Source organism: Scomber japonicus, chromosome 13 (assembly GCF_027409825.1).
Source record: "Scomber japonicus isolate fScoJap1 chromosome 13, fScoJap1.pri, whole genome shotgun sequence".
In the NCBI taxonomy this organism is placed as follows: domain Eukaryota; kingdom Metazoa; phylum Chordata; class Actinopteri; order Scombriformes; family Scombridae; genus Scomber; species Scomber japonicus.
In genome coordinates, this window is record NC_070590.1 from 2,999,709 (window position 1) to 3,022,208 (window position 22,500).

Below are 22,500 nucleotides of genomic sequence, written 5' to 3' on the forward strand. Positions count from 1 at the left end.
ACACACTGACCTACACACTCAGCTACACAACACTAACTAAACCTTGTTACACACTCAGATACACACTAAACTACACACTGACCTACACCCTGACCTACACGCTCAACTACACACTCAGCTACACACTAATCTACACACTCAGCTACACAACACTAACTAAACCTTGTTACACACTCAGCTACACACTGACCTACACACTGACCAACACACTACTATCCTAAAACCGGAGAGCGTAAACTTCGTCAGTTAACTCATTAAACTCTTCTGACGTGATTTTGTGATTTTTCATCCTTTTTTTTTAATGTAATGTTTTGTTTTTGTGTTGTTTTTCTTCCAGAAGGGAAACCTGCTGTCGGCTCTGCAGCACACAGAGAACCGAGATTCAGGTGAGATATAAAGAGCTGCAACGATTAATCGATTAATCAATTAATCGATTAATCGACTGTCGGAACATTAATCAGCAGCTATTTGGATAATTGAATAATTGTTTTAGTTATTTTAGACATTATATTTTGGGTTTGTTGGACCTTAACTTTTACCCGATATTCTCGTTCATTCACTTTTTAGTACAAAACCACATTAAATTTCATTAAGTTTGTTTCATAACGTTTGTAGTTTGATACATATTTGCAAAATGAATTTTTAGCAATAACGAGTTACGACAGCGCTAATGAGCTAATGAGGAAGTTCTCGTTTGAGGATGTCTTTTGTTTTGTTTTTTATATCTTTCATGCAAAGTGTAAATGTAAGAAATAGTTTTATACATTTGGTGAATTAATTGTTTATGCAGTAAAATAAACATTAAAAAACGACTTCCTGTTCAAAGATGATGCTTACAGTAGATTTTCTAAATGCAGTCATATAAATTGAGATTTTTAAAACAAGCAGAAACTCTTCATGAAGTTTTACTGACGTGTGTGTGTGTGTGTGTGTGTGTGTGTGTGTGTTCAGAGGCCGGTCCGTCTGGATCCAGGCTGCAGACCGCGTGAGTGAACCAACTTTTAAACTACTGATGCTGTGCTTTTAACAGATTCATATTTCTTTTATTATTGACTTCCTTCCTCCCTTCTTTCGCCTGTCCTTTCCTTCCTTCCTCCCTTACTCTTTTCCTCCGTCCTCCCTTCCTTCTTTCCTTTCCTCCATCTGCCCTTCCTCCTTTCCTTCCTTCCTCCCTCCTTTCTTTTCTTCTTCCTTCCTTCCCTTCCTCTTTTCCTCCGTCCTCCCTTCCTTCTTTACTTTCCTCCCCTCCTTCCTCCCTCCCTCCTTTTTTTCCTTCTGTCCGTCCGTCCTTCTTCCCTCTTTCCATCCTCCTCCCTCCCTTCCTCCTTTCCTTCCTTCCTCCCTCCTTCCCTTCCTCCTTCCTTCCTTCTGTCTGTCCATCCGTCCTCCCTTCCTCCCTCCTTCCTTTTCTCCTCCTTCCTTTTCTCCTTCCTTCCATCCTCCTCCCTCCCTCTCTCCTGTCCTTCTTCCTTCCTTCCTTCCTCCCTCCCTCCCTCCTTTCCTTCCTTCCTTCCTTCCTTGACTCAAGGACAACAGGAGAGTTAATAAAACAATATAACGACTTAAAAAACTAAAAAGTAAATCTCCACATTTTTAAAAGCTGCAATCAAAGAACATTTAATATTATTTCTCATTAAATTACTTTGTGTCACTTTTTTTAGAGATGTGATCGATCTGCGGGACGACGATGACGACAATGAAGATGATGATGAGGAGGGGAAAGATGAAGGTGGAGGAACGGGACAACGGTTCAGGATCAGCAACTCTCCCATCAGATCCTTCACTCCCATCTCAGAAGCCAGCGGCTGCCTTATCAACTTCAGAAAACAGCAGCCGGCCAAGAAGCCGAGCCAAAGACGAAGATGAGGATGACGAGGATGATGACGAGGATGATAGGTTTTTTGTTTTTTTTTGTGTTTTTTCTGAAGACTGCTGCAAAAATACTGGAAACCAGAGCCTTAAAAAAACAAACTGAACTTCTTTGATGTCACATTTTTGAATATTTCATGCAGGTAAAATACTAACAGGAAGAAACCCGGATTATGCCACTAAATGTTTATTTTCTGTATTTATGTTGGTCGATGCTGAAGGTGTGTTTCGGACTACCTCCTCCTCGTGTTACTGTTACCTTTTTTTATTTAATCATTTAAAACTGAATGATTTGGCTCCACAGTTTAAAAAAAAAAAAAAAAACATCGATGTGTCTCCTTTAAAACTCTCCGAGAGCGTCGATCACATTCACACAAACATCTCCGACTAGTAAAGTTTATTTCTCCTCTCAGCTTTAAATCCAACACTTAATGAACTAATATGAATATTTAGCATTAAATATTAACTATCAGCATTAAAATGTCACACAAACATACTTAAAGTTTTAATCTTTACATGCTTAAATGTTCTCAATTGGTTTTAGTGGGTTTTTTTTTTTTAATGAATTCATGTGTTGCGTTCACTGACTGAAAAATTGAGTCGGAGTTTTGTAGACTGGTTTAAAGGCATCATCTTACAAACAAAATAACAGTAAAATAATTCATCATATCATCTTTAATGGACATCAGAATGAATGATTAACATAGTTTTGCCATTTATTCAATAGTTAAGTTAATAAATAGTATTCCAGTTTTTATAAATCGGGGAAAAATTTAAATATTTTCCAGGTTTATTAACATCAAACAGCTGAAAGAGGAGCTAAAACCAAATATAAATGTCAGAAAATGAACTAAAAGTCTGATCAGCATAAATTACATAAATCAGAATTACATTAAAATCAGAAATCTCCTTTTTTCAGACTTTAAAATGTTATTTATTCCTTTTATAAATAACATTTATTAGCACTTAAAAAGCAAAAAATTAAGAGATAAATTCCCTTGAAGATCTGATGCCTCCTTCCAGGCATTAAATCATCTATTTTTAGTTGCTCCGTTGCTCAGTATGTGGAAGGAAGTGTGATGCAATTTTTAAAAAGCCCAAAACTTCCTCATTGAATGTCATAATCATTTAAAGTTACCTTGAAACATTGAAACAGTTCTGCTTTGTCCCACTGACAGTGAACGCACTTCTACAAAAAAATCCTGCATGTCATTTTGGACCTTTTTTTTTTTTTTTTAAATGACCATAAAATCTACACACTGGGAGATGCACTGTACAATAAATAATAATAATAAAGATATTTCCTGTTAAGATGGAGACAAAATAGGTTTCTCATTACTTCCTTTTTTTTTTTCTTTTTTTTTTTTTTAGGTGTGCTCAGATTATCGGCCTTGAATCGGCTTCATTTGTACTTTTTATTGTGTCTTTTCTTTCTTTCTTTTTTTTTTTAATCCCCCTCTCTCTCTCCCTCTCTCCCTTCCTCGCTCTCTTCCTCTCTTCCTCCCTCTCTCCCTCTCTCTCTCACTCACTCACTCACACATACATACATATATAAGTTCATTTTTGTCACGTCCCTTTGCGACAGGCGGCTGTGAGCACATCAGAGGAACGGCCGGAGGTTTGGTAAGACTGTCACAATATTTAGTTTCATCAACCGACCACGAAATTCAGCAGAACTGTTAGTACATCAACAAAGTACTGCAGTCTGAGGTACTAGTTCTTTCTTACAGCGGAGTACAAGTACCTCAAATTTTAATACAGTACAGTTTGAGGTACTTGACTGTATTAAAGTCTGAGATACTATACTGCAGTACAGTTTGAGGTACTTGTACTCTACTGCAGTACAGTCTGAAGTACTGTAGTACAGTTTGAGGTACTTGTACTTTACTGCAGTATAGTCTGAAGTACTGTAGTACAGTTTGATGTACTTTACTGTAGTACAGTTTGAGGTACTTTTACTTTGCTGCAGGACAGTCTGAAGTACTGCTGTACAGCTTGGGGTACTTGTACTTTACTGCAGTATAGTTTGAGGTACTTTACTGTAGTACAGTTTGAGGTACTTTACTGTAGTACAGTTTGAGGTACTGTAGTATTTCCATGTGATACTACTTTCTACTCCACTGCATTTATTTAACAGCTTTATTTACTTTTCAGATGAAGATTTGACCCAATGGATAATATAACAAGCTACTACAGTACTTTTACTGTAATACTGCATACTACATCACTCATAATACTGCAGTACTTTTACTGTAATACTACATCAGTCATAATACTGCAGTACTTGTTATGATGGGAAGACGTTCTGAATCTTGAGATATCACGTCATGTTCTTTCCTCCCTTTCTTATCTTAGCTGGAGGAGTGAAGCACAGCTGCAGTTTCTTTTGCCTGGGAATATAAATCCACCTACGTGACCTTGGTTGTCTCTCAGTTTCGCCACATTGACTCATATCTGCTTCTATCTCCTCCCTGAACCTCCCATCTGAAGTCAGAGCTATATATCAATTAGTCACATTCTCTCTTTCTCATTAAGGGAAGTTGTCTTCTCTCAGTCTGAGTGGACGGGACCCAAAGGTGAGTTCACTTCACTTCACTGGTGTTAAACCTGTCACTTGGGCTTTTAATGCAGATGTCTGATTTTAATGGGTCAAATTTAATAGGTCAGATTAATCCGAAAAGTCTCCAAACTGTTCTGTAGGAGCACGATGGAGCTCAGGTTAGATTATGGATCAATTAAACACATAATGATCCTGTAAATAAATGTGATTTTAAAGCTTTTGATGTTTGTAAAATACTTTAATTCTACTTTAAAATAAAAAAAATTCCCCCCAAAAATGTTAAATACTTAAATAAATGTGGGAGCATTCCTTTAAATATTGGTTTCAGATCAGGCAAATACCTTTTATATAATTACAGACTGAAAACATACATCTCTGATTAAACAGGTTTATGACTTAAAGGGCGAGTTCACTTTTATTCAACTGTGTCTTAAACTAACAGTCAGGAGCTCAAATGTTCAAATTAAAATTAAAGCTGTTTATCTGTGTGTAATGATTCCTCCTGTTCATACTGACCATTAGATCCTTCATAATGTTTATAATGGAAGTGATGGAGGACTAAATCCACAGTCCTCCTTCTGAAGCTAATATGAAGCTTCAGTTTTGTCCAAATGAGTCAAATCTTCATCTTCTATGTTTCAGCGTTACAGTGTTTTTAGTAGCAAAGTCTTTTTGTTACTATACTTCCACCACAGCTCAACAGGAAACACTAAGAGGAGAATCTGATGCTAAAAAGACTGTAAATGTGTCAGATATCACTTAGTATGACTAACTCAATAGAAGCTGATCATCTACTTTTAATGTATTTAATTCACTTATACACAGTTAAAATGTATGAACAGGAAGATAAAGATACAAACACATCTACATGAAATTACTTATTGGTTTTTCAAGCTTTTCTTGCTCTTCTATGATCGTGTGTGATGTTTAAATGAATATCTTTTTATTTTGGACTCTTGTTTTAAATGTGTCAACTTGAGCTCTGGTGAATTTTGATGGATAGCTTACTACTATTTTCTGTCTTTTTAGAGGGAATCTAATGCTAAAAAGACTGTAAATGTGTCAGATATCTACTTTATATGACTAACTCACACTGATGAAGCTCAATAGAAGCTGATCAGAGACTTTTAAATGACTGTGTGGATTTAGTCCTCCATCACTTTACATTGAAAGTGCATTATGAAGGGATCTTTTAATAGTCAGTATTAAACACCAAGCAAAAACCTTTCACTGTTCATATAGACACCAGACTGTTGCTTTAAGACACACTTTAAAAAACTGTCCACCTTTCTATAAGGCGACAACATTCTCGGTTAACGTGCTCCTCGTGCGTCTTTTACGCACAGAGAGTCACCTGCTGCTGCTGCTGCTGCTGCTGCTGCGTTTTAAAGCAGCTCTCCTTCAGCCTTTCTGTTCACTCTGTCATGACTGAAACACTGTGACCTCTCAGTGAAGCTCTACTTTAGGGTTTTGGTTTCGGTGTATTTGGTGAAATCTGCTATTTTGGAGAGCAAGCAGGAATGCGTGTGTGTGTGTGTGAGTGTGAGAGAGAGAGAGAGATCCTGTTGCGACATATGAAGTGGGTGTAAACATCTCAGACTGAGTTGTCACACTCTTGCTTTTTTATTAAGGAAGTTGTCTCCTCTCAGTTTGAGCAGACAAGACGCAAAGGTGAGTTAACTTCACTTCATTGATGTTATTTTTTACAGCAGAAAACACTTTTACATGTTAGATGACGAGATGGTTAAAGCGCTTTTTACGCAGATGTCCGATCGTGGTGGTGGTGGTGGTGGCGCGTTTTGAATGAAATGAAGCCAAACCTCATAATAATAATACATTAATGAGTATTTTTGTCCTGCCTGAGAAGATTTATATAATAGAAGTTTTGAACAGTTCTCAAATAGTTAATCCTTTAATGTGAAACAGCAGCTTGAAAGATCAGCTCCATGTTTTTTGCTCAGAGACCCTCCGACCTCAGACTGGTCCCTGAACCTTAAGTTTGAAACCTGAGTTACTGTATATTTCATTTCAGTGTGTGTGTGTGTGTGTGTGTGTGTGGTTGTTTAACGTGACATAGCTGCACGACTTTAGCTGTCACTGTCACGTTGTCTCTTCACCACAAGCTCTTCTGACTCAAACTGTTACCTTTGCTGCTCAGATAAGAAAAGTGAAATGCTCCTTTAACCCATTTTTAGTCTAAAAAAAGGCTCCAAACTTGTTCTGTAGGTGCAAAGTGGAGCTCAGGTTAGATTTTGGATCAATTTAACACATAATGATCCTGTTAATAAATGTGATTTTAAAGCTTCTGGTGTAAAATTTCACTCTCTCACCATTTTTTTTGTTGAATCTGATAAAAATAAAAAAAACCTAAAGAGCCAAAGACAGGCGAGTTGTTACAGTCTGTTCCTGGTGACTTTCAGTAAGGTGTGACTGTGATGGGGCGTTGCTGAAATACAACCTGCCTCCATGTAGAAGGAGGAGAAAGAGAAGTGTTACAGGTTTTTTGTTCGGTCATGCTAATAACAGGTTTTTAGTCAAACCCCCGACAGAGTTTGATGAGTACAGTTTAAGTCATATTGGCAAAAGTAATCTCATTGGTGGAGTCAAATGGGAACAGGAGGGGCAAATTGTCCTGTAATGTGATCTTTAAAGAAAACACTCACACCCTTTAAACACAACAAGAGCAGATCATCAGCTAAAGTTTCCCCTCAGGTCACAGAGGGCATAACCTTCTAACCTGCTTCCTCTTTATTCTGTCTACAACTTCTATGTCGCCTTCGGGGCACTTTGGGGGCGTTTTAGTGACAGTTTACACTTTCCTAGCTGAGACCAGTATTCATTTCAGGGTTTGTTTTTTTTGTGGTGTGTTGCTATAAAACCAAATAGTCACTGTTCCAGGTCGCTTTGTCTGTCATTAACTCACTCAGACAACCGTGAATGAGCTCCTTTTTTTTTTCTTTTTTTTTCTTGTAACCCTCAATGTTTTTAAATGTCTATCAGAGCTGCAGTCATTTATTTTTAGCAATGACAGATAGTGTGGTTCTATACATAGTAACGTCAATCTGTCAGTCAACAACTCATCTCTACAACTATCTGATGGATTGCCATAAAATTTGGATCAGACGTTCCTTTTTTTCCCAATAAGATGAACACTAATAACGCTGGTGATCCTCTGTACTTTGTAGTGAAATATCTCTTTTGGATGAATGGATGGATGGATTCAGAGTCTTCATTTAACTGATCCTGCTCATGTCGATTAGGTCCAGTTAGTGTTGGGTATCACTTAAACAATGACGATACCAGTACCAATCCCAAGTACCTGTAGGTCACTTTGTGTCATGATACCTGCTCAAAAACCAAAATCTATTGAACCCATTCAACTTTTTTGGGCAATCTTTAGCACTTGTATGAGATATGTAATGCACAGACAGACCATCAGATTGTTCTATGGTTGCTATAGATACAGGTTGTTCTATGGTTGCTATAGATACAGGTTGTTCTATGCTTGCTATGGATACAGGTTGTTCTATGGTTGCTATAGATACAGGCTGCACTATGGTTGCTATAGATAGAGGTTGTGTTCTAGTGTATAAATGAAGAATAACACAAATCACTGCTGACATAAGAGACATTTCTGAAGTTGAGTTTCATTTTTTCATCTTGTACACAAACAGAATGAGTCTCTAACATGTTTTAAAATGAAGTTTAGAATAAATGAGGTGTGAATGAGTCTGTAGAGGTCTGTAAAACATCACATTTAGGCTCAATGAGAAAATAAATCCATGTTTTATGTTGTCATGGCCTCCAAAGAGGAAGGAAAAGCAAAAGCACTTTCTTGGTGTGACCTACAAAGGGTTAAAGTGATAGTGATACCTACTGAGTACTTCATTCAATACCCATCATGTGAATAGAAGCCACCTGTCCTGCACATTTAAATGATTTGATTTTTTACCCAAATACATTTAGAAAGTCTTCAAATTATTAATAGAAGAACACTTGAGTTGATTGGCTGTGAGCAAGTCCGTACAAATAGTCATATTTTCTAGCTCTGGGTGCAAAAAGGATCGATTGCAGGTATCGATTGATTGGAGATGTTTCAATACTACTTGTTAATGATTTATTTCGGTCGATCCTTCAAAGGTATCAATGACCAATACCCAGCCCTTGGTACAGTTAAGTAGCTCTGACCTTATTATACGGAAACCTTTTCCTTCTCTTGATGTTTGCTGACGCTGCAGTATCCAAAAATAGCAGCTTCCTTTAAATGTTATACTTGACATGCTCCGGTTGAAGCTCCTTCACAGGTGTGTCCTGTTGGCACTCTGCCACTTTATATGGTTCGGTGTACCAATCTGCAATGTTTGCTTTGGTTTGTATGTGTATGTTTGCATCTGTTAGATATGTATTACAGTGTCTGATGACCAGTCTGATGATGAACAGAAGGTGGAAGTGAAATAAGGGGGGCTTGTTCCCTGTTTCGGTATCACTGGACCTTTGTGTTTGTTTACTGTAAAGCCACATCATCACGGGAAAAAAGGGACACTAAGAGGTCATTGTCATACCGTCAGATGGGAATTATTTTAACTTTAGATTGGTGTACAGTCACAAATTGGCAACTGAGTGTACACCCATCAGCCAAAACATTAAAACCACCTGCCTAATATTGTGCATGTCCACCTCGAGTCACCAAAACAGCTCTTAACCATCAATACATGGACTCCACAAGATCTCTGAAGGTGCCAACGTCTGGTATCTGGCACCAAGACGTTGGCAGCAGATCCTTTAGGTCCTGTAAGCTGCAATGTGGAGGTGTGTCAAGCACATCCCACAGCTGCTCGATTTGGATTGAGATCTTAGGAAATTGGAGGCCTATGAGCAACACCTTGAACTTTTATCATGTTCCTCAAACCGTTCCTGATCAGGGCGCGTTACCCTGCTGAAAGAAGACCCTCCCTTGAAGGCGTACCGTCGACCATTAAGAGTTGTACTCGGTTTTATTTGTAGAGATATTTTAGTCCGAACCAAAGAGACAGACTGACCTACATTGCTATATCCGATGACATGGTGGGTCTAAGTTTGTTAAAGGACTGTAAAGCAGAATTAAAGTCAAGTCGGAAAAAGACATTTGACTGACTCAAGGTTTTTAAAGTCAATATTTAGTCCATACAGCTGGTGGAGCATAAACAAATATTTGAGGATAATGTTAGACCTCAGTTAGTGCGTGAAAGCAAAAAGGAACATAAGCTCTTTACAACTGTGAGTATCACATCATGTTGTTTTATAGATTTATTTAAGGTAGTAGTCGGTGTTGTATGTGTTGGATTGCCAGAAGGACATTTTAAAGACAGGTCAACACAAGAAATGTTAGCCTCCTTAAATAAGATGTTGTAATATTGTAGTTTTTAAAGTGTTAATTTATTGTTTCTTTTATAGATATTTTTTTCAATTCATAAAAAAAAGTGATGTAGATGAGTGAGAGAGGTTACCATGCCGATTCAGTTACACCTTATCCTCATTTAATCTGCTTTTTCGGTGCATTGTTCCTTTTAATTTAAATTATTGGCCAGTTTCATGTGTCCAACTATCATTTTTTCATTATTAATTCACTTTAAAGGCTTTTTTTTTTTTTTTGCTACACCTTCAACAACATACTACTTGAATCTTTGAGGACAGAAATATTCACATCAAGGTCTGTAAAATATATTTAGCAACCAAACTTCATCATGCTAAGCTGCACTTCTGAAAAAGACAGATATTAATACTATTGAAGACATTTTATTTTGTTTTTGGGGTTCTCGTGTTATGTCTAAAAAAGTTATAAAGATTTAGCTTTGCAGGTATTCACAGCCACTAGTTTAAAGCTATCTATGCTAGTTAGCTACTTGTTGACTTTCTAAAATTCACAATCTTGTATTAATTAGCATGTAGTTGTTTTATGTGAATTTAGCTCCTTTCCTGTCATGAGACTGTCTGTTAGATGCACTGAAGTTACATCTCATGAGGTTTTTATAGCTTGTCTGTGTCTTAAGATTGTAGCTTGACTGATGAATGCTAGCTAAATGTGTGCTAGCTAAAAAGTGCTAACAGATAAGTACAGAAGTGAATACCAGTTTTAAAACCCTAATATCATGTTTCAATTCAAGACTAAACAAAACCTTGCTTATCTATGAATTAGCATCACACCACACAAGCTTCAAGCTAATCAGTGTTAGCCATGCTTTAACACATTTTAATGGACATTTATTTGCTTTTTGTGTGTTTAAGTGCTAACATAAGTAAAGAAGTGAATACCAGTTTTAGAACCCCAATATCATTTTTCAATTCAAAACAAAACAAAAACCTTGCCTTTGTCTATGAATTAGCATCACACCACACAAGCTACAAGCTAATCAGTGTTAGCCATGTTTTGGACATTTATTTGCTTTTTCTGCCTGGGAAAAAAACTTAAAGCTCTGTTTTCTTCCAGTGAAAAGCATCCACATTCAGGGTTTAATAAACATACATTACTGTTGAGTGTTCATGTGTAATTATTAGATGCTGTGAGTAAAACAGACACTATTTTTTTCCTTTTTTAGGGCCAAAATACATGTATCGGCAATCTGGGACATTTCTGCTTTATTGTCCCTAGACTCAACACTAAACAGTTTTCAGTCTCTATAATGGATTTATTATAAGAGTTGGATACGGTGTATTTTGCCCAAAGACCACCACTTTAAAAGAGATGTCTGTATTATTCTGTATTTAGTTGTGTTATCTGTCATGATTAGGTGTTCACATAATGTAAAACACATACACACACATATATAAATATTGTGGATTAATGTATTTGATATGCGGTTTACTTAACATATGTTTAGCATCACTGCGGTGTGATGCTGCTGCAGGCCTGTGTGGGGGAGTTGATTTGTCGTCTGTATATTATAAGTTGGCTTTTTGCAGTGTGTGAAGTTGCCTCGCTGACTTACTGACCCTTATTTTGAAACCTGTAATCAGCTGCTGTGTGAGTGTTACTCAGTCTCATGTATCAGTAACAACTGTTGTGTTATCTGCTTGGGTGGTTTTCAGAGAAGACAAATTCAACCATACATGAGCCATACAGATGATTGAATCCACTGTATCATTGTCTTGTGATTTGTGAGTGCAGTAGTATTTCCGCAGTTGGTTTATTGAAGTGTAGACCGACCTGCTCCCAGCTCCCAACAGGTGTGTGATTTGACTGGATGCTCAAAATAATTAAGGTGGATTGTAATGGGCAGGGTGGGTAACATCCTTTAGTATCAGTGCCCATTGGCCCCTAGCGCTACGAACTCTTATTGGATTGAAGGATTGAATTGGCGCCATTTTCTGTATATAGCTCTTATAATACATCCATAGTTTCTACTGCAACTCCACACATCTCTGATTCAGCTCATCAAATTTGATTAAGTTCTTACACTGCACTGTAACTTTTACTCTTCTGTTCCTTATCTCTTATTCTGTTAAATGTCTTGTGTTGCTTTTACATTCTCTCTCGCTTTTATGTAAAGTACTCTTGCATTGCCTTGTTTAAATGTGCTATGCAAATAAACTTGCCTTGCCTTGAATTGACACTTTTCAACCTCCTCTGTGCAGATGAGCGGCACGATGGAAAATGGTGAGAACGCCACACAGATTTCTAAAAAGGCCAAAATTAGCGACCATCTGGATGGCATTCCCCCGGAGACTCTCAGTAAGGTAGGTGTCACCTGAGATGGAAATATGTGTTGTTGTTTTTTTAGATGAGATACAGCAGCATCACTATAGGTGGAGTTTCTGTTTGTCTAATGTTTTCATTTGAAGAACGTTAGTCTCGTCTTCACTCCACACAGATCTGATGTTTTAAGCTTGTCAGTGATGTTTAAGGTCACATTATTCATATATGTCATCTATTATTTACTAGATAGGTTGGTAGATAGGTAGGTAGATTGATTGGTAGGTTGGTTGGTAGGTAGATAGGTAGATTGATTGGTAGGTTGGTTGGTAGGTAGATTGATTGGTAGGTTGGTTGGTAGGTAGATAGGTAGATTGATTGGTAGGTTGGTTGGTAGGATGGTTGGTAGGTTGGTTGGTAGATTGATTGGTAGGTTGGTTGGTAGGATGGTTGGTAGGATGGTTGGTAGATTGGTTGGTTGGTAGGTTGGTTGGTAGATTGATTGGTAGGTTGGTAGATAGGTTGGTAGATAGGTTGGTTGGTAGGTTGGTTGGTAGATTGATTGGTAGGTTGGTAGATAGGTTGGTAGATAGGTTGGTTGGTAGATTGATTGGTTGGTTGGTAGGTTGATTGGTAGGTTGGTTGGTTGGTAGGTTGGTTAGTAGGTAGGTAGGTTGGTTGGTTGGTAGATAGGTTGGTAGACAGGTAGGTAGGTAGGTAGATAGATAGATAGATAGATAGATAGATAGATGTGTAAAAAGTGCACTGCAGTATCTAAAAACACCTTCTTTTTTTTGCAATATTTCAAGATTGTTTCACATTTTTCAGCACTTCCATTCACCTGTTTTAAGTACATTCTCAATTTGAGTCAAATTTGATCCTAAAATGCAAAGTCTGATCACAATGATTGAGCAGCAGTTTGACAGGAACATGAACATTACTACATTTAGACATTGTATTTATAAAACTATATGGTAAGATGGTAAATGGACTGTACTTGCATTGTGCTTTTCTAGTCCTTGGACCACTCAAAGAGCTTTTACGCTACATGTCACATTAACCTATTAATACACCATTGGTGCAGCCATTGGGAACAATTTGGGGTTAAGTGTCTTGCCCAAGGATGCATCGTTATGCAGTCTGGAGTCGAACCGCTGATCTTCCGATTAGTGGACGACCTGCTATACCTCACACAGGAGTCACAGGAGTCAAGAATATTGTTAAAATGAACTGAAAAATATCAAACTTTAAGAGCTAAAAGTTACAAAAAGTTGCATTAAAATACAGACAATACAGCAACTGGCAGATAGCTTTGATGCATAACCGTACTGTGTTTTATTTTAACGTATAATTACAAGAAAAGCGTAAAAAGAAACACAAATGAAGAGTTTTGAGGTGTGTTTTAAACCCTAAAACTATAAGAAACTGACTGAAGTATATACAGTCAGTTTCACAGAGACAGCAATGTGGTTACACCCTGTGTGCTTGTGTAAAAACCTTAATATTAACGACATTCATAGCTTCCTGTTTCTGTCAGTTTTTTTTGTCTTGCACACTGTTGGAAGAAGCTGGATTAGGAAGTCAGTGTTGCTGTAGGAAAAAAAAATCCCAGATTGGCAAATTACACACAGAGCAGTTTATAGTGTGAGTCACAGGATCAGTCAGAGATGCATGAATAGCATTAACTTGAATCATGACTGTATTTACATTTTTCGGAGGCTTTTATTTGAGATATTTCACAACTTCAGACAATGTGGGACAAATTCTGCGAAACACAATCTGAGAAATTGTCTTTGTAATTTGGGTGAGGTTCAGATAAAGATGGGTGATGGAGCACGTCTCTCCTCTGTTGTTTTAGCTTCATGTGTTCATATGAAACATTACAGTGACTCAGCTACACAACACACAACATCTTTTTTCAATTATCTGTCTGACTCCACATGAACTCCATTTAACTGTTTGTGAAGTTGGTTGCTAAGGTTGTTGCTATGGTTTTTTCCTAAATGTGTTAGCTCACATATTTGGTGTCAGATTTCAGCCCCAACATGTACAGATGGATTTGAGACATTTCAAGTAAAGAAAGAGAAACTAAAGCTTGTTTCGTGGTTTGTGTGGCCAGAAGTTGGCCGTGGTGCGGCTTCGGAGAGCTGACCAATAAGAGCAGAGTGGGCTCATCAGGAAGAGGAGGAGGGGGGGGGGGGTCTTAAAGAAACAGGACCTAAAACGGCCTGTTTCAGACAGAGGCTGAACTGAGCGGCTACATAGAGGACCAGTAAAGTTTTTAACTGGAAATCATGCAAAGATATTCCAGTAGAGATTCAGTATATTAATATAGAGCAAGAAATGTGAAGAATATGCCCCCCTTAAGTGACCTGAATGGTACATGTATACAAAGAATATATATATAGATGAAAAATGGAGCGGAAAAATCATGTTGTCCTCTAAATCAGAAGCATTGATCCTCTGTACGGTGGCCATTTTTGGACATTTGAAACTCAGACTTCATTCAATGTTCATTTGTATTTGACAGAAGAGTTAACGGGTTTCCTGCCGTATATATATATATCTGTGGCGTAGCATTTAATAGTGCTGGATTTCACTCGCTGATATCACCACGGCAACGCTCGAGATGGCGTATCATGATCAGGGTGTATCATGCTTTAATTATATTCCCCATAGTTACTGTGTGGCAGAAAGCAGCATCGCCCTTTACAGCCTAAAAGGAAAAGGGAGAAGAGAGAAGCTAGGGTTTGTTTTTTTACTCTGAACTCAGTTATACATATTTATTTCTTTTTTATTCTCCTTTCTAGCGCCCAACTTTTGAATTAAACCCTTTTTCGTCCTCTATGCTACAACTGCAAATGTGTTTCCATCCACCTTTTTTTTTAAAAATGCAAATTTGAGTTTGCATATAAAAAAAACACACTGAAAATTAAATTATATAATTATTAACTGAAAAATTAATGATAATGTTGCAGTGGAAATTATGAAAATAGAATTTAAAAAGTTGAAATTTTGCAAAAAGATTTCCTCTCGGCTGAGGGGGAAAAAAAAGTTGGTGTATTGTGGAGAAGAAAAAAACTAGAGCCAGACTAAATTAATATATAATTTATTTCTCAATCTGTTTCCAATCTGTGTTGCATTTTTTTTGTCTTAAACCAATTACAGAATTAGTTGCATGGCGTGTTAGAGATTTAGAGCAGGCTGTTTATTGTTACCATGCGTGTTTGCAGAGTGATGTATTGCAGGAGGAGCCACGCCAATATAAAACACGACTTTTACTAGTCCTAACCATCAGAGTCATGATGGAGGAATGAAGTAAGCCAGGACTGTGCTGACGTGAAAGCAGGAACAAGCATGTAGAGACAAGAGAGGAGGAGGAGGAGGAGGAGGAGGAGGAGGAGGAGGAGGAGGGAATTATACGAGGCTGAGAGAAAAGCAGGGGAAGAAAGAGTTTAATGCTACGGAGAGACAGAGCGAGACGAGGCCTGAGCAGACATGCTTCTGGAAAATTACTGCCACACATAAAATAGTAGAAGAAGAAAAGAGAGAGAGAGAGGGAGACAAAGAGAGGAGTGGCCTTTGTATGTTTGTGTCCACGCTTCATGTAAACTTATGCAAACATCCTGTCCTGATCCCAGTCCTCATCCTGGAACCAGATCCAACAATAATAATAATAATAATAATAATAATAATGATAGTAATAATTATAATTTCAACTTTTTAAAATATTTTTGTGTCTATACCTGCCCAGTGACTTCAGATGGTAATTGGCTTTTAGCTGAATCTGATAGAATACATCTCTTATTTTCCTTATTCCTGACAAATGAAAGTAAAAAAACGTTATTTTAAAGACTTAATTTATTCTATGTGGATCATTATCTGGTGAGAATACTGACCTGTTAGCCTTAGCCTCAATCTTTTAGCACGATCTCATATATGTAGACTAAGATTGGGTATCGTTTACAAAATGACGATCCCAGCACCAATCCAAGTGCCCCTAAAGTGATCCTGATACCAACTGAGTCCTTCATTAGATTCCCATTAACACATTCAGGTCTCTGTCTTTTATCCGGTGTAGCAGGTGAGTAGTGTAGACACACTTTACAGCGTTTAGGAGGCATCTCAGCTGCTGAACTGCAAAGCGCGCTAACTCAAATTCACCACGACTTCACCACCACAGACGGGTCGGAGCTGCTGTGGCAGTGGACCAATCACATGATGTGTTAAATCCAAGAAGATCTATCTAGTTATCTAGTTCTAGGGGCAAAAAGGAGCAATTGACAGGAGACATTTTGATACTACTTGGAATCAATATAATTCGGTTGAAACCATAGACTGTGTAGAAGAAATGGACGTAACATCCGTGACGTCACCCATTGGTTTGTGGACTGCTGCTCGGAAGCCAATAGTTTCTAATCTGGGCAGCGCCATCTTGAAAATTTCAGGTGCATGCTGGGAAAAATAAAAACACGGATTCTACTTATATGGGTATGAGGCGGGGCCATGGGCGGAGCGGGGAGGTTGCTATGGTTGTGAGGGCTGGATCTCAAGGACATTGGTCAATCAACCTGTCAATCAGGACGTAGCCACGCCCCCTAATGCATACCCTGCTTTATCGTCACATATAAAATCAGGGAGGCCAAAATGTCCCAAATGAACATCATACTGCATTGAAGAAGGCTTTAAACTAGCGATTGAGACCATAAACACATTTTGAAAACGTTTACTGAGGTTAGAAATCAAGTGAGAAGTTGGTGAATTCTCCATTGACTTGTATAGAGACGGTCGCCCCCTGGTGGCCTTTTGATAGAATGCAGTTCTAAGTTACTTCCGCGTTGGCTCCATTTCAGAGGACCGGAACTCCCCGCCTGGTTGAAACCTTAAAAGATACCCATTCCTAATGGAGACACTTTTGATCTACAATGGTTCTTGTTTAAAAATGAATCATCTGGAAATATTTAAAAAGGCAGATCGGGAAGGTTTTCAACCAACTCACAGAATTAGTGTTAACTAGCTAGCTACAGATAATTAAGTCTGTCAGCAGTCTTCTGCTAAAAATGCTGCCTGTCAATCCATTTTTATCTATATATAGCACCAAATTGCAAAAAAAGTCATTTAAAGACACCCAACATTCCCTCATGAGCAAGCATTTGGCAAATATTTGTGCTAAATGAACATATTGTTTAAAAACTACAACAAATGTCACTTAAAATCTGCCATCGTTACATTATTACACATTATATAGTGATTCAACAAGGTTAGTATGGGACAAGACAAAGAGTTTCTTTCTGCTTTGTCTCATGTAACAGTACAGGATGAGCTGTCGCCTGTTGGCAGTCCCACCCTGATATTATCCCGATATGACCCGTTCTGGCTGCCAGGGAGGCATATGTGTTATTCGGGGGATTTATACCATCAGCTTCAGCAGCAGCAAGATTGTTGAAACTTGTCAGAAGTATTTCAGACTTTTATAATACAGGTGAGAAGGAAAAAAAGACGACCATGCTGCCAAGAAAAATGCTCATCGACACTTGGCAAGCTCTGATGAAACTGGTCCTGTGTGTGTGATGCAGTCTGAGCCGATCGATGTTGAAATCTGGATGTATAGAAAATCTGAAGGGAACATATTGTGGTTTTTAAGTGTCAAAATAAGGAAGTAATTGCGATTTCTCAACTTTCTACTGTCACTCCGAGCCGACGTTGATTTCTTTATATGGTCACGCCCCAGTTCTCTGCTTTATGGTGGTTTTACATTGTTTTGGGGGTAGTCACACGGGTGAGGAACACATTTCATTCTTCACAATAAAAGTCAGGAACAGGAGAGTAAAAAGTTACAGTGCAGTGTAAGATATTAACCCGTAATTAATTTGGATTTAATAAAAAAGGCAGCTGCAAACAGAAATGTCTTCATCCCGTATGACGAAGACACCACACCCTACCACCAGGTGTGTGTGTGTGTGTGTGTGTGTGGGATAAAGGAGGGATTGTTTTTTGATCTGTGAGGATGCAAAACCAAAGTGACAAACTGAGAACAAAATCCAAACTGTAAGAAGTCCAACTTTGGCGTCTGATAGACCAGTGAAGCTGAAAACATAGACTGTATAAAAGAAATGGACGTAACATCCGTGACGTCACCCATTGGTTTGTGGACTGCTGCTCGGAAGCCAATAGTTTCTAATCTAGGCAGCGCCATCTTGAAAATTTCAGGTGCATGCTGGGAAAAATAAAAACACGGATTCTACTTATATGGGCATGAGGCGGGGCCATGGGCGGAGCGGGGAGGCTGCTATGGTGGCGAGGGCTGGATCTCGAGGACATTGGTCAATCAACCTGTCATTCAGGACATAGCCACGCCCTAATGCATACCCTGCTTTATCGTCACATATAAAATCAGGGAGGCCAAAATGTCCCAAATGAACATCATACTGCATTGAAGAAGGCTTTAAACTAGCGATTGAGACCATAAACACATTTTGAAAACGTTTACTGAGGTTAGAAATCAAAACCCAAAAGTAAAAGAAATTTGAACAGAAATTCAAAATCGAATAAAACCTTACAGCCGCCCCCCCCCCGAGTGCAGCTTTTGACGAACCGAGAGCAGCAGTGATTTTCCAGCTTCAGAGGAAACGGAAACAGGAAGAGAAATGTGAATTGTTGCTGCCATCTCCAGAGGATCATTAAATGTTGTACCAGCCAGGCAGCTTCCTGAAGAATACGCCTGTAAAAAACATTTTTAGTTAACAAAAGAAAAAAACAAGAGAATAAACACTGATAAAGGTTTAAGACACATTCATATCAGCCATATGGCACCAATGGTATAATAACATATTGTATTTATCCCATTCTTTATATCCAAATAGGCTTGTACAATTAGTATGATTTTATATATGTAAAGGTTGATTGTGTTTGTGGAGCCAAATAAGGTTTTTTTTTTACTCTTATTTTTGAAATAATACTCATTTAATCGCTATTGTTGTTCTTTTAACTTCAATTATCCTTAAATATATCTATAACTTTTTACACAATGAGCTTTATTTCTTTCTTTTCTTGGTTAAAGTCTAATAGAAAACTATTTGATGTGCCTAAAATATTAAATTATTATTATTTACGTCACTTTATTTCATAATTTTCTGCTTATTTTCCATTTTATAAACTAAAAAATAAACATTTCCTCCTTTTTGTTAGGTGTCTATTCCCCAATAGTGTCTTACTTAATTATATATTATCACAGGCTTCTTATAGATATAGAGACACAGATATAGATATAGACATGATATATACATGTAGATATAAATATAGATATAGTAGACTTGTAGTCAAGACCGCCTAAACCGATACCAAGGCACTACCAAGACCAGAGAGTATCAAGACCAAGAACAAGACAGACCAAGTCAAGACGAGGACCAGTCTAGATCGAGACCGAGACCGAGATCGAGACCGAAAAAAATATTATTCAAAGGTCAATGATGCCATTTATTTATTCAAATCCCCTCGAGACCGCTCTGCCCGATCCAAGACACAGCGAGACCGAGAGACCCGAGACCAAGACAAGACCATGACAAAGTGGTCTCGAGAACTACAAGTCTAAGATATAGATATAGACATGATATATACATGTAGATATAAATATAGATATAGATATATAGATATAGAGCTATAGATGTAGATATAAATATAAATATAGGTTTAAATATAGACAGATATAGATATAGATAGTTACATAGATATAGACATAGATATAGTTATATAGATATAGATAATTAAATATAGACAGATATAGATATAGATAGTTACATAGATATAGACATAGATATAGTTATATAGATATAGATAATTAAATATAGACAGATATAGATATAGATAGTTATATAGATATAGACATAGATATAGTTATATAGATATAGACAGATCTACAGTACCAGTCAAAAGTTTGGACACACCTTCCCATTCACATCAATGAGAAAGTGTGTCCAAACTTTCGACTGGTACTGTAGATACATAGATATCAATATAGATATATAGACATAGATATATAGACATAGATATAAATATAGATATAGACACAGATGTAGATATAGACATAGTTATATAGACTTAGATATAAATATAGTGGCCTATTTCTGACTGTGTTTGTTTGAGTTCAGACTTTAAACAGTTCAGTAGGAAAGTAAATGAGAGTTGGGGGGGGGGGGGGGGGGGGGGGGAGTTGAAAGTGTTTAACTGTCACTGCTCGACTCCTGAAAATAAAGCCAGAGATCTTTTTACGTAAAGTTTGTGACGGACCTGAGATCAGTTACGTTGGAAGGGAAGGATGGAAGGGAGGAAGGTAGGAGGGAGAGAGGAAGGATGAAAGGGAGGAAGGGAGGAAGGTAGGAGGGAGAGAGGAAGGATGGAAGGGAGGAAGGAAAGGAAGGAAGGTAGGAGGAAGGAAGGATGGAAGGGAGGAAGAAGGAAGGAAAGGAGGAAAGGAAAGAAGGAAAAAGGAACGATAGGAGGGAGGAAGGAAAGGAGGGAGGAGGGAGGAAGGAAAGGAGGGAGGAGGGAGGAAGGAAAGGAGGGAGGAAGGAAGAAGGAAAGGAGGGAGGAAGGAAGAAGGAAAGGAGGGAGGAAGAAGGAAGGAAAGGAGGGAGGAAGGAAGAAGGAAAGGAGGGAGGAAGAAAGGAAGGTAGGAGGGAGAGAGGAAAGAAGGAAAGAAGGAAGGGAGGGAGGGAGGGAGGAAGGAAAGAAGGAAGGGAGGGAGGAAGGAAAGGATGGAAGGAAGAAAGTTTGTGACAGACCTGAGATCAGCTACGTTACCACAGATTCCTAGAAATACCAACGAGCTGTAGAATCACAGGAAGGAAAGGAAAGAAGGAAGGGAGGAAGGAAAGAAAGGAGGGAGAGATGGAAGGAAGAAAGAAGGAAAGGAAAACATTTTTTTAGTTTCCAGTTCATTCAAGTTCACTGGAGCTGAAGGAATGAAGCATGAAGAGCTGCATAACTCACTCAATAACTTCAGGATGTCTCTCTGTGACTCTGAGGCTGAAATGTGGGTCAACACATGTTTGCAGGAGGAAATACGTGAAGTTGGTTTGATGGTTGGAAGGAAAGGAAGGTAGGAGGGAGAGAGGAAGAAGGAAGGAAAGGAGGGAGGGAGGAAGGATGGAAGGGAGGAAGAAGGAAGGAAAGGAGGAAAGGAAAGAAGGGAGAAGGAAGGAAAGGGTGGAGGAAGGAAGGAGAGAGGAAAGAAGGCAGGAGGGAGGGAGGAAGGAAAAGAGAGAGAGGAAAGGAAGGAAGGAAGGAAAGGAGGGAGTAAGAAGGAAGGAAAGGAGGGAGGGAGTAAGAAGGAAGGAAAGGAGGGAGGGAGGGAGGAAGGAAGAAGAAAGGAAAGAAAGGAGGGAGGAAAGGAAAGGAAGGTAGGAGGGAGAGAGGAAAGAAGGAAGGAGGGACGAAGGGAGGAAGGAAAGGAGGGAAGGAAAGAAGGAAGGGAGGAAGGAAAGGATGGAAGGGAGGGAGGAAGAAGGAAGGAAAGGAGGGACGAAGGAAGGATGTCAGACTCTGAGGCTGAAATGTGGGTCAACACATGTTTGCAGGAGGAAATACGTGAAGTTGGTTTGATGATGATGAAGATTAAAGAGGAAATGCTGCCATCTTGTGATTCAATGATGTTAAAATCTGTTCAGATGCTTTAAGGATTCCTGTTGTCCTCAAGTTAAGGAAGAAAGGAAGGGAGGGAGAAGGAAGGATGAAAGGGAGGAGGGAGGAAGGATGGAAAGGAGGGAGAAGGAAAAGTATGGAAGGGAGGAAGGAAGGAAGAAATGAGGGAGAGAGGAAAGAAGGAAGGAGGGAGGGAGGGAGGAAGGAAGGAGGGAGGAAGAAGGAAGGAAAGGAGGGAGGAAGGAAGGGTGGAAAGGAAAGGAAAGGAAAGAAGGAAAGGAGGGAGGAAGGGAAGGAAGGGTGGAAAGGAAAGGAAAGGGAAGGAAAGATTGAAGGGAGGAAGGAAAGGTAGGATGGAAGGGAGGAAGAAATGAGGGAAGGAGGAAGGAAGGATGGAAGGGAGAAAGATGGAAGGAAAGGAGGGAGGAAGGAAGGGAGGAAAGGAGGGAGGAAGGAAGGATGAAAGGGAGGAAGAAGGAAGGAAAGGAGGAAGGAAAGGAAGGTAGGAGGGAGAGAGGAAAGAAGGAAGGAGGGAGGAAGGAAGGAAAGAAAGGAGGGAGAGAGGAAAGGAAGGAAGGACGGAGGAGGGAAAAGAGGGAGAGAGGAAAGAAGGAAGGAAGGAGGGAGGAAGGAAGGAAGGAAGGAAGGAAAGAAAAGAGGGAGAGAGGAAAGGAAGGAAGGAAGAAAGAAGGAAAGGAGGGAGGAAGGAAGGAGGAAGGAGGAACTATGACTTCCTTGGTGTTAAACCTTTCTCTCTCTCTCT

The 22,500-nt window shown here is 38.8% G+C and overlaps 1 protein-coding gene and 1 pseudogene across 1 annotated transcript in view; both read left to right on the plus strand.

Moving 5' to 3' along the window:
- The window catches only part of LOC128371022 (BRCA1-A complex subunit RAP80-like), an 8,275-nt gene extending 6,388 nt beyond the window's left edge, over positions 1-1,887 (plus strand). The window contains exons 7-9 of the mRNA XM_053331219.1: positions 338-386; positions 952-985; positions 1,662-1,887. Of these exons, the coding sequence (XP_053187194.1) occupies positions 338-386; positions 952-985; positions 1,662-1,866 (288 nt within the window). The 3' untranslated portion in view covers positions 1,867-1,887. The remainder of the gene's footprint in view (positions 1-337; positions 387-951; positions 986-1,661) is intronic.
- A 4,192-nt stretch (positions 1,888-6,079) lies between these two features.
- The window catches only part of LOC128371769 (hexokinase-2-like), a 24,424-nt pseudogene continuing 8,003 nt past the window's right edge, over positions 6,080-22,500 (plus strand).